Below are 12,983 nucleotides of genomic sequence, written 5' to 3'. Positions count from 1 at the left end.
CAAGGCCCCAATAAGCGGCTCTGCCCAGGTCATTTGTACCAACATGTAAGAGAACCCTCAATTACTGGTTCTTCCCCCCTGTGTCTGCCATCTTCCTGTGCTGAGATACTTGTGATCCACTTTACAGATGCTGAGTCGCCTCTGTAACAACACAGAGAGCAGGAAGGGGAAAGTACACAGCCCAGCTGTGGGTAAAGATGGCAGCTTTCAAAGGCCAGGGTATTACAGCAATGAGGCATTCCTGAAAATGGCTCACAGAGTGAGTACTACCGACAGGTCGTCCCCAAAGAACCCCGCCTCCAACATGCAGATGTGCACAAAATCTTCAAGATAAGTATGTTGGCAGAGGAGGCCTGAACTATAAACGAAAAAAATGAAATAAAGATACTCATCTTTGGAAAAATCTGTAATAAACATTCCCCCCTAGAACTATTAATGATAATAAAAACGTCTATCATTCCGCCCTGATTGGTGTGGCTCAGATGGGTTGGGTGTCATCCTGTAAAACGAAAAGTGGCCAGTTCGAATTCTGGTCAGAGCACATGCCTGGGTTGCACGTTCAGCCCCCAGTTGGGGCACATACGGGAGGCCACCGATGGGTGCTTCTCGCTCACATCAATGTTTCATTCCCTCTTTCTCCCTCCCTCCCCTTCTCTCTAAAAATAAATACCGTAAATAAAATCTTTAAACAAACCTACCATTCCAAGTCTTTTGAAAAAACATTAACCTTCCACTTTTTGAAAGGGAAGAGTCAGATACGGGTCACCTAATCTACAGATTATCATCAGCTGGCTCTACTACTGGCTGCCTTCATTTTTAAAGAAAGTGCCAAGATTCCTGAGAAGCACGGTTTATGATGAACAAACAGCTCTTACTTTTTGCCATGGACTGAATTGGCAGTTACCAAAATGCAGTCTGTTGGGACGGACTCTTCAGCCTGGTCTTACTAGTATTCATGTTAACAGTACCACAACACCCATACCTCTGTTTAGGTACATAAACTAATAACTTATATTCATATTTAACTCTTTAAAACATTCAAATCACAGTGGTCTCTCATCTAAAGCAATACCATTTAGCCCATTCAGTCAGGAGCAGTGGTTTATGGGCGAATCTAGGTCTTAGCTGTTTCTCCATCAGATTTACCTAAGGAGATTTTCACAATATGCCTGCTGAGGTCTCAAATCTACCCCAGGAATTGATTTAGGACTGACTGTTGTGTGTGTGTTGCATGTCAGAGTGTGCACAGGAATGCACAGCCAGAAACCACTACCTACCCTATGTACCCCCTAACCCCAGAAACCAAATGAGAAGAGGGTTGTTCGCTTGCAGGGTTCTTTACTCAAGAAAATGCTGTCTTGGCAGCTAAGCTGCTGAGGAGGCTCTAGCTGAGTAGCCCTCCACGACCCTTTCCCTGTTCTGCAGACCCTTTAAGAGCAACCACCTCTCCTCCAGGCGGAGGTGTTCCGAACCACGGGCAGGGGAAAGTGGATCCAGTTTAGAGGGATCAAAGGGCTGCTTCGGAGCAGAGCAGAACAGAACAGGTAGTGCTGGGCACCCCCTAACACACTGTGGACAGGTGGCAGAGTAGCTCCTGTTGGGCGGAACTGTTCCCAGCAAAAGAGGAGCTGGTGCCTTAGTGGTGAACACTGGTGAAAAGCCCAGAACACCCTAAGTCAAATCTCAGACTCCCACTGACTGGTTCTTTGACCTTGGGCAGGTCTCTTCCTCTCTGTACCTCAATTTCTTCACCCGCAAAAAGAACTATACAGTGCTGCAGTGCCTTACAATGAAGAGTTACACATTGCTAAAAAGTAGTGTAAAATAGACTGAGAAATGCATCAGAGAGGACTAGATTAAAATAGTAATACAAATATGCCATCTTCTTAGGAGTAAGAACTTCTACCTGCATCTCTTAATGAATACATGTTAACTAAAACGAGTCACACTGGGGGAAAAAAGGCGCCCACCCGCAAAGTAAAGCACCACTACTCCGGCTGACTTACAAAAGGTGGTGCACCGCTTAAAGGAGAAAATACAGAGGACGCGAATCGCACATTTTGTGTTGTACTCTTGGCTGTTCATGAGCCAGTGACCGTAAGTTATTTCTTCTCCCTTTACTGCCTTTGAAAATCAAAGTAGAAACTCTTGTAAAGCACGCTGCTCTCTGTAGGTTAAAAACCCTGTGGGCGCCCAGTTCCTCCTGGTCTGCCCCACCAGGAACCACAATTACTGAGCAGGCAGCCGTCTCAGAGACTAACTTGCACAACCTTCATGTTTGTCAGAGGTTAACACCCACAACGCTGAGACTCAGAAAACACCACTATCACACAGTACAGCCAGGGCCAGGTGCTTAGCACCATCCACGCTTTCTCAAACGCCACCTCTCACCCCACTTTTCCCATTCTGCTCCTTGTCTCCTAGATGCCCAGTGCCCCAGGTTCCTTCTTTTTTTAAAGGCAAAGTACAGAAAAGCTTGTCTGGCAAGACATCGATAGTGTGAATTCTGTGGAATTTGTATTTTAAGAATTAGCTTTATAAGCTCTCATTCTGGGAAGCTCATCATCTTACAATAAGCCTATGCTAATAACGACCAATTCTCTCTAATCGGTCCTTTATGTTTCTGGCCTTATCACACTCAGCATGTCTAAAATTACTTCCCTGAAAACCTACTCCTCTCCCCCAATGGCTAGGCTGCCTCCAACGCTGTTCCTCGGCCCAGACCCCTGGGAGGACCGTGGGTGGCTGTCCTCCTTTTCCCCACCTGTCAGTCAGCTTCCCAGACTCTCTACTGGTCCTAATAAAACACATCTAGTTCCTCTTCTGTTTCCCCTGCCACGTAACTATGTCAGGCTCAATAAATCATTCCAGCCTTGGATCAAGGCAACCATCTGCTGGCTGGCCTTCCAGGCTGTAAACTTTTGCCTTTGTAATCAGCCTCCTCAGAACAATCACTCAGGTCATTTCTCATGAAGTGCCAAGTTCCCCCCGTTTTCCTTCAAGACCTTTGTATTCCAGCATCAGGCTATCCAAACAAATTTGTATTTCACTGTCCCCCTCCCCTCTGGAGACGGGCCCTGGCTTTGCAAGTTGTGACTCGAGGAGCTAGCCACCACTCCCTATGGCACGGAACTGTTCTGTAATCCCACAGGGGGCAGGACTGACGAAAGGAGGGGACGACAAGACAAAAAGACGGGCAAACAGCACTAGGCGGTGGTTTGCGCTGTGACTCACACAATCTCTTTCCTTGGGCTTCGGCCATTACAGCTGAAGCTAATGGCTACGTTGGGATCACCTGGGGTTTCATGTTATTCTTAGCTTTGATTTACTTCAGAAAACCAGGCACTGACCTTTCGAAAGACCACTGATTGACTTTCGCTCATCTTACAAGGAACAGTAATTAACTCATCATGAACTGCTAAGCAAGTCATGAATTTTAAATGCATTCAAAATGAGATCCAAGGATAAAATTCCATCCCATTCATCCCGCAAGGTTTTCTTGGGGGAGGGGCTACCTACTGTGTGTATGAAAAATGTACATCCAGACACGTGTGCAGCCAACTTTGGGGGTAAGACTGAAATGAGGCAAATAAATAAAAATTTCAGATTTCGTCCACTCATTTAATAATTTGGGACTCATTAATAATTCTTACTTTTCTACTCTTTCATCAGCTCCGAAGTTTCAATCTTACCAATGAATTTGAGTGTTCTTTAACCTTCTCCTGCTCACTCTGTGAACATGAAAAACAAGTGAAATTCTACACATAGCCCATCCACTGGAGAGCTGGCTCTGCGTCGGACCCAGCAGCTGGTCCGCACGAAAAAAACACGGAAAGCAGTGGGCTGGGTGTAGACAGGCGGACATTCCCTCAAGAACTTCAGTAAAGCCAACCAGGAGGCTTTTTCCCTGTCTTAAGTGCCCTAGAACAGGAAGGACTTGGAAGAAAAAAAGGCTTGGAGAGTTAAAATAACATTCTCTAACTAATTTGAACCCATCTTCAATGAGAAAAGGTCATTTCACAGCTGCTCTGAGGGCAAACCTGTGGCGAGTCGAGGCGGACCGCTGGCGAGGCCACCACGCTGCACTTGTACCCGCTGCACGGGTGGCTAACAGGCTGCTCTGGAGTAGGACATCCAGCCACCAATCTGCCAGCCACCAAATTCAAGAACGAGTACAGTTGCTTGCTTAACCGAGACAGTTTTTCTGTGTGGACAAAATGTACAAAAAGTCTGAGCTGATCAGGTTTATGTATGTTCTTGTAAGAGTCTATCAGAATTTTTAAAAGACAGAACAAGGTCTCATGAAAAGGGTCGTGCAGGCATAAAACACCAAAGCACCTCCCTCCCTCACACAAAAAAAGAGCAACTGGTAGGGATTAATAAGAACTAGTAATTAGATGTCCAAAGAATTTTCGCCATATATGAATATACTTAATCTCACCAGTGGCAAGCAGCATCACAGTTTTTAAGTATTCCAAGCTAAATACAGGTGTTTCTGTTCTATGTGGGAAAGGGCAATGTCAATGTAAGGCACTAGACACATTCTGCTAAGTGCCGGATTACCAACCAGAGGCATGCAGTTACGTAACATGACTAGTTTAAAGCATTCCACCGAATCAGTTCCCACCCACTGCCTAAACGCAGCTCCCTCCCCACAATGTGATTTAACCATAGAGATCTGCAGAAGAAAACGAATGCTAATAGTTAGATCAGAATAAAGAAAACAGGCTCCTTCATCAAAAACAATCCCCTTGGCTGTCATGTCAATCTCAAAACATTACCACTTTCCTTAGGTGTTCTTCGGAGGTCACCTAGTTCAAACATGGCATGAGCCTAATTACCTTGAACAACTGCAAGCTAAAACATGGTAATACGATTTGTTATTAACCTTCCAGAAATGAATGCAGTTAATATATAATTAACTGCTTGGGTATTCTTATAGTCATGCTAGAACTCATTATTAAAATCTTTAATTACTAGATAATTTAGTTTGTCCTGCTTCACATCAGAAAAGAACAAGATAACGTCATGCAATCACAAGGTAAGTGGCTGTGCATGGGTACAGACTTGACTTACATGCAGCGATCACAAGCAAATACAGAGAAAACAAACCCATATAATCACACTGAGTCCTGAAACTGCAGCCCCAACAGAAGCAGGACCAAGTTGTAGCTGTCTTTCATAGTCTGGGGCTCATGTCCCACAATCCACAAGACCCGGACCACTCCACAGTTCTAATGTCGACCACCAGTGAATGTGAATGTGGTATTTTTACCAAATTTCTGTTAAGTTGTTCAGCCCAAAAGATCCCATTTGTCTGTGTATAGTGGATTAAACCACGGGCCTCATACCAACACCACATCTGAGTACCTCCAAGCAGACAGATAAAGGAGGTGGATGATGGAGCTAAGCACGCTTGAAGCCATCAGAGCCAAACTCAGCAGAGTTCTTCTTTATCTGCTACCGCTGACATTTATCCCACAACACCTGACAGAAACCGCTCTACCTGGCCTGTCCCAGAGACTCATAATGACAGCCAGCTGTTCAAAGGCAGGATGATATTTGTGACTCCCACGTGGACAGATCAATACCGGGTTTTCAAGCCTGTTCAAACAGAATTTGTTGGCCAACCATCCATGCAGACAGATACATATACCTTTTATCTGTGTAACTACACAAAAAGTCTGGAAACAGCAAACACTAATTCCAAGTAAAGCATTATTTTAAGGTACATTTACCTTCAGCCAAAATCTGAATTGTTTGGAAAGATTCACAGGCTACCTAACTGAAAAGAGAGGTGGAATAAGTATTTCCAACACAAGAAAGCTTACATTCATTTAGCAGCTTAAATGCATTAGGCCATCATTTATTACTATTAAATAAATTCATGGTTTAAAAATTTTCTAAATGCCTAGTAAAAGAAACTTTCTCTTGTCTAACTCTAATCTCCAAGTCCCTTAAGCACTCTGTCTGTCACAGTCACCTTCATTTGTCTGCTCTGATACTCCAGACGGCCCAAGGGAAGTAACTTCCCAAACGTTGATTGTTCTCATCAGCAGAACAAGGGAAGTATCCAGTCTGCTGGCTAGCAACCCTAAGGGCAGGAATAAAATCATAAACTGCTGGTTTCTGTAAGAACCACCTTCCATGTCCACAACTTAATCCACACAATAAGTAATTTACCAAGTCAGTTGAGGAGTAAAATGAAAGTTGAGGAGATAAACACAACTTGCAGGGGTCAAGTATGCACGGCCCAGACACGTGGGAGGGATATTAAAGCTGAATTTCTCAACTTTGAGAAATGTCAGTGAAGGTACCTGCCATCCAGGAGTCTGGGCTGAAAAGATAACTGTGGGTAAAATATATATTGTGGAGTAAAAAAAACCTGAATAATGCAAGGGGGAGCTTAAAAAGCTACTTATGGCCTAATGAACTTCCCTTCTACCACTCTTTAAAAAATTACAGTTGTTTCTGAAACTGAAATCCAGACCCCCTGGCTACATTTGAGGTTTCCCAGCACTTTCTCCACTGCTGTCTGGGCTGGAAGAGCAAGCAGGGAGAGACCTAAAGAAAAGATGCTAAGGCACAGGAGGCCAGATGCATCCACTCTGTGATGGCGCCCTCTCCTTTCCTTTTAGTGCACGAGAGTAACAATGGGACCTAAATACTCAAGAGATAACGTCATATTGATGACAGGCATCTTTAGAAAATTAGCCAAATTACCCACTGTAATGAGCTCTCTTGCAAGGTTAAGTAATATAAAATTAAAAATTACTGGATGATTAAACTACAATTATGCCAGTTTTGAGCTTCTGAATGAACACACTGCTGTATGCCTGGCAAAGAAAACCCGGATGAGAACAGGAGCAACGAATCCCATGAGCAACCAGAAATCATTATTTTTGGGTGGGGGGAGTCTGAAGGGTAGAATAGAGGACCAAATTTGCTACAAACATAAGCATTGTTTATTACCCGGTTACGGTAAGGAAAGTCTAAAATTGCAACTGGGAATTGCTACTATACACAGACACCTGTACCCACAGCTCAGCACAGGCCCCGGGGAGAAGTGAGCTGCAGAAACTGGCTCCGTAACCACACTGGACAGCAGCGCTGCTGAAGAAGCTTTCATTGCCTGGTGAAGCCTCGGCTGCTTTTCAGTTATTTGTGCTAATACGCCAGCTTTGTAATATTAGTTGTTAACATACTAAGTTCAATTTTGGGGGGGCCTTTGAATGAAGATTTTCTCAAGAATTATAGCAAAAATTCGAGGGATTCAGAATTCACCAATTATGATTTAATCTTCAATGCCAGAGGCTTTAGCAGTTTTCTAACAAAAATTTAGTTTAGATCTCAAGATCAGGTAAGTCTGAAAGAAACAAGGTACTCTGAACCAACCCTCTCTACAAATACTTTGATATAAATCATATTTACTTGCTCCTAGAATGATCCATGAAAGAAATGTTAAATGTACAATTTTTTAAATTTAAATAAAATTCTGAAATTTTCTCAAGGAAAAGTTTGGGTTAAAGCAACATATCAAAACAATTCTCTCACACACAGAACACTTTGGGCTACACTCTAAATGTATTCTTCTGGTTTCCTGCACTTACCTGTAAGGATAACAGGTCCACACTCTTGCATTACATGGAACGTTTAACAATAACTCAAACACATGTAGTACGGAAATCAAAGTTCACTTTGACCAATGAAGTTTAATCTGTTATTTATTAAATGCTTTGCAAGGTCACACAAGAACATGTTCTAACGTTTTACGGACAGGATGAAACCCTGGTCGTGCTGGCCTTCTGCTTCAAAGTCTGTTCTGAACCCTTTCCACCTGCTGGTGGGAATATAAAACAGTACAACCCCTCCGGGCAACAGTCCCGGACTTCCTCTCACGGTTTCACTGTCACCGCCATTCCATCCAGGAACCTGCCCCTCAGTGAAACACCCAACAGAAATGAAAACCCATGTCCACATGGAAGCTGCTGCACACGCATCTGTAACAGCCCCAGAGGAAAACAACCCTAACCCCCATCATCTGACAAATGTGGGGTATCTGTACAATGGAACGTCATTTGGCCATAGAAAGGAATGAAGTACTAACACATGCTACAAGATGGATGAATCCTGGAAAGATTATATGAAAGGAAAGGAAAGGAAAGGAAAAAAGCCAGTTACGAAAGACCACAGGTTTCATAACCCCATCTGTGAGGAATGTCTAGGATACACCAATCTATACAGACACAGAGGAGTTGTAGCCGAAGCCTGGGGAGTGGGGACGGAGGAGAAGGGGGCCACAGGCAAGGTGAGGGCTTTCCTTCCGGGGGAATGAACGGGTTTGTACTGAAATGTGGTAATGACTGTACACAACTGTTGAATATACTACAACCTATCAAACTACACACTTTAAATGGGTGGATTTTGTGTATGTAAGTTATAATTCAATAAAGCTATTATTTTAAAAATAGTCCGTTCTGCCCTGGCTGGTGTGGCTCCGTGGCCTGCAAACCAAAAGGCTGCCGACTCCAGTAACAAGCCAGGTCCCCCCTTGGGGGCAGGGGCAAGAGGCAACCAGTCAATGTGTTTTCTCCCTCTCTTTCTCCTCCCCTCCCCTCTCTCTAAAAGTAAATAAAGCCTTTAAAAAAAGTGAAAAAAATATCTGTTCTGAGATGTGAGGTACTTGAGAATCAGCAAACCTCTTCCACAAAGATTTTCTGGTCGATAGTAAAAGAATTAGTTAAACTAACATCCAATTTACTTTATTGTAATTGGAACCAGCTTGCAGTATTTTATTATGTACATTTCTAAAACGTGAATGCAGTTTAAGAAAAGACATCATTACATCAGATATTCCAGGCAGCTGGCCATGGGGCTTTTTCATCAAATAAACTATCCTAAAAGGATTCCGGAGTGTATCGTCTTCTTTCTTGTTGCCTGATTTTCCTTGTAAGCTGCAATTTCCCTAAAACTCTCATGCTAAACAGCACTGGGCATGATGAAGCCATTCATTAATTCAAAAAAAGACTTGCACCCCTCTTGCACACCAGGCGCCGTTTTAGACACGTGAGTGTGTACGCGTGTGCACACACTACAAAGCCCTGCTCCTTCGGAGCTTGCACTCTATTGGGACAAGATAAACACTAAACAGACACTGGTTTTAAAGACATTATTAAAACAGGGTGTCATGATATGGGGTGCCTTTAGAGGCAGGGGCTAGGGACGGAGGCTTCGCGGGGTTTGAGGTGAGAAAAGGTACCAGCCACTCAAAGGTTAGGGAAGAAAACTCCAGACAGAGGAAATAGTTCTTAAATGGCAGAATCAGGAGGAGAAAAGGGAAGGATTTATTGTGGGCTGCTGGGGACCAACCTTCCTCTGAGATTCTCAGGCACCACTCTCGTACAGGGTGTGCGGCAAGGTGACTCACAGATGGTGGTGGCAGGGAGACAGACGTGTCTGCGCCCTTTAAACCTTTAAAAGGTCTCCCAACTCTCCAACAACAGGCCATCCTGGCCAACCCCAGCCTAAAGTGGTCTTCCCTCCCTCTTCTTGTACTCTCAGCACCTGTTTGTACCACTCGTTCTTTCGATTGCATCAGTGCAAGGCACTGTGGGGGGAGTGCCAGGACTTACGACAAACCAGACAGGCACACCTCAACTGCTTCTTAAGGCAGGACATAATCTGGTCGCACAAAATATTCAGGCACAACAACAAACACAATGTAGAAAGGAAATGCGGGCCACAAAAAAAGTTATAAAATGTAAGAGTGGCCAGAGACTGCTCCCAGCCCGAGCGTCAGGAAAGGCTTCGAGGGGCAGGGTGCACCACGGCAGGGCGGGTCTGTGACTCGTGGGACATCAGACACGTGGCGGGCAACACACCAATCTGCTGCAGCCCTAATTAACTTCAAATGTATTTTAAAGTATTTTTAGCTATCCAACCCAGTTAGTTACAAGCTCAGGGAGAGAAGGCTTCATATTCCTTGTACTTCTCTGTGATGTTAGCGTGGTATTTTGCTGAGCTAGGCAACTCACTGTGGATCCACTGAAGAGATGTCAACTTCGGCACTACAGGTAAAGCTAAATTATTCTTTGCTTTATGGCACGGTTCCAGTCTTTGAAACAGATGATCCCCCTAAACCTCTTTATTTATTGTACCATTTCACAGGGACCTTTCTAAAAGTGTTTCTAAAAGTAAAAGGTATTACAGATATACACGTATACAATGTGTTTCTAAATATACACAGATATGCAAACAGTTCTATATCTATATCTATATCTATATCTATATCTATATATATCTATGTCTGTGTATATCACTCTAATTTCACAACCTCAAAAGATTACTTTGAACTTCTGCTGCACCAAAGTTTAAACTTATGAAAAAAATTCCCCACCCTCCCCGATCAAACTTTCCCATCCAGGCCTTTAAAATCCCTTCCCATTCCAACAAAACATCTTAAATCAAAGAAGAAAAGCCACATGACATTTTTAAAGCAATGTCTCAATACCTCTAAAAAATATTCCATGGCCAAACTCACCATAGAGAGCTGTCCAAGTTTGATTAATTACATCTAGACACACAGTTCCTGACCTGAAACAGATGGAAAGAATGGCATTTTTTTAAAAATCAGAAAGTTAGTTGCATGTATCTGGCAACTAATTTTGTTTACCAGGAAAAACACTTTTAATAGATCATTAAAAAAAAAGAATCTCTATTAGGGAAATATGATGAGAATATACAGGGTATGGCAAAATAGGTTTACAGTTGAGAGTGCATGAAACAGAATTATTCTTGTACAATTATTTATTACTGTATTATTTTCCACATGAACAACTGTTAACTTATTTTCCCCCCACCCTGTCTTAAGTGTCTCCTTACAGACCGAAGGGCAAAAACTGCCACTATGCAAAGGAGAAACCGACAGCATCTTCGCCAGGAGATGAGGATGAGCACTGGGAACCAGAGGCCGGCAGGCCTGTGTGCCGCAGAAGGGGACGCCTGAGGGGGACACGGCCTGCTCTGTGGTTTTCTGGCCCTAGTGTGTACTCAGTGTCATGGTAAGGAAACATCAGACAAGCCCAAACGGAGGGACAGTCATCCTATAAAATAACGGGTCTAAATTTTTCAATAATACCAATTTCATAAAAAGCTGATTAAAGTAATTCCAGATTAGTTTGCAGAAACATAACTACTAAATGCAATACTTGGCGCCTGGATTGGATCCTTTATAGAATAAAAAAATGCTAAAAAGAAACACTGCCAAGATGTGGCAACAGATTAGAAACTACTACTCCATTACTGTTCAGTCCCTGAATCTGACGGCTGCGCTGCAGTTGCCTGAGGGAGCATCCTGTTGTTAGGGTGACTGATGCACAGAAGTGTCACAGGACCATGGGCGCGATGCAGGTACATGACCTCCTCTCACAGGGGTCTGGACGCCCCATTGTACATGTACATGTATGCACATAGAATACAAAAATTTAGTGCCATAACAAGGAAAAAATGCAGAACAAATAATCACACATTCTGAACAGCACTGAAAGTAACAAAATAGGAGGCAGTGGTATCACATTTTAAAATATCTCTCATATCAGAAGGAAAGAAAGGGATAATTAAGATTCAATAACTGAAACTATGTATATTCATGTTTGTTTCACTCTCGCGCACTGAGAAATACTTTAAGGGTTGAAAATTATAAATCTGTACACTGTACTGGAAACAGTTCTCTGAGTTGTGTCTACACAAAGAGAACAGAGATGTGAAATATCACAAATGTTAGCTGGCTATCAAGGAAGCGAAGGACCCACTCATGACCATGGGAGAGCTAAGCAGTCCAACAGCAGAATTTGAACTAAGTGGTTAGAATACCGCATCCCTGGGACTCTAGAGTTTAAGTGACCATTCACACAGTCCTATCTGCCAATAAAATCCAAAAAGATAATCGAAGCTTTTGTGTATGGAAGAGAGATGAAAGCTAATCAAGGGCAGTTGCTGCTAAGGTTGAAACATTTTGAAAGTTACTTACGCTTCATCAATGTTGGGATGGAAAATTTTATTCATGAATCCTGTAAAAAGAGATGTTAATTAGCAGCAAAAAGTATCCAGAGAACAATTAGTTTTAAAGTATTTCTGTACTGGAAACAATTTCAGAATCGGAAAAAAGTGATGATACCCGTAACTCATCACTTTCAATCTTAAACCTTTGATTACTGATAAGACTATCTATTCTCCTGGCAATGTCATTTACTTAAAATACATTAGAGTTCCAATTAGAAAAAAAACCTAAATCTCTGAAAGCAATGCGACTTTTTATACAAAATAATCATTAAAAGAAAATTTTTCTGAGCTATGAAGGTGCTCGCCAAGAAAATTTATTGCATTAATTTATTAACTAGTGCCATGACAATAGTTTAGAAAGCAATTCTCTGACTCCCCTCCCCAGAGTTTTATCATCCAGCCTCTAAACTCGGAGGTTCTGCATTTGAACTTCTCTTTCTGAAGCTCAGTTACTGGCATCGCTCTGCCACACTCACTGTGTACGGACATCAATGAAATTGCTGAAATGTTAAAGGGGTACCACTTCCAAACCACAAAGAATTTCATAAGGACGGTGACCAAAGTATTTCCTTTCACTTTAGTCGACTCATTCCAGGAAACCCAGCTTTGATTAAAATTGGGGCAACCAAGAAATGAGGCAAGGAGTTAAAAAAATTCTGTAAGATTGCTAGATCTGTCGGGGATCCAAGTTTTTTTAGTTTTCCATAGAAGAACAAGTACAGACTTTAACAAATATACTGATGTTTAAATTCCAAGGAGAAATTAATTTATTTTCTATCTTGAAACTGGTGATAATCAGTTTGCATTCGTGTAGATGGCAACATTCTAAAGCCAAGATCCACTGTCAAAGCTGTCATTTCACCATCCTTTTTCACCTCATTTCCTTTTAAAACTTCCTTATTCCCTTCCATGCTTTCCAAGCC

General features: G+C 42.6%; 1 protein-coding gene across 4 annotated transcripts in view; it reads right to left on the bottom strand.

Moving 5' to 3' along the window:
* Positions 1–12,983, bottom strand: part of UBE2H (ubiquitin conjugating enzyme E2 H) — a 114,017-nt gene that overhangs the window by 14,080 nt on the left and 86,954 nt on the right. For 3 of the 4 annotated variants that reach the window (XM_037049205.1, XM_037049206.1, XM_037049208.1), the window contains 2 exons: positions 12,029–12,068; positions 10,541–10,593 (listed from right to left, as the gene is read on the bottom strand). The exons of the other annotated variant lie outside the window; for it this stretch is intronic. In XM_037049205.1, coding sequence (XP_036905100.1) covers positions 10,541–10,593; positions 12,029–12,068 — 93 coding nt within the window. The remainder of the gene's footprint in view (positions 1–10,540; positions 10,594–12,028; positions 12,069–12,983) is intronic. 4 annotated transcript variants of the gene reach the window in all.

Source organism: Sturnira hondurensis, unplaced genomic scaffold (genome assembly GCF_014824575.4).
Source record: "Sturnira hondurensis isolate 20B ecotype Veracruz unplaced genomic scaffold, ASM1482457v3 Scaffold0006437, whole genome shotgun sequence".
NCBI classification, from domain to species: Eukaryota; Metazoa; Chordata; class Mammalia; order Chiroptera; family Phyllostomidae; genus Sturnira; species Sturnira hondurensis.
The sequence above is the reverse complement of the archived record's forward strand: the minus strand, read 5'-3'. Positions and strand labels throughout refer to the sequence as shown.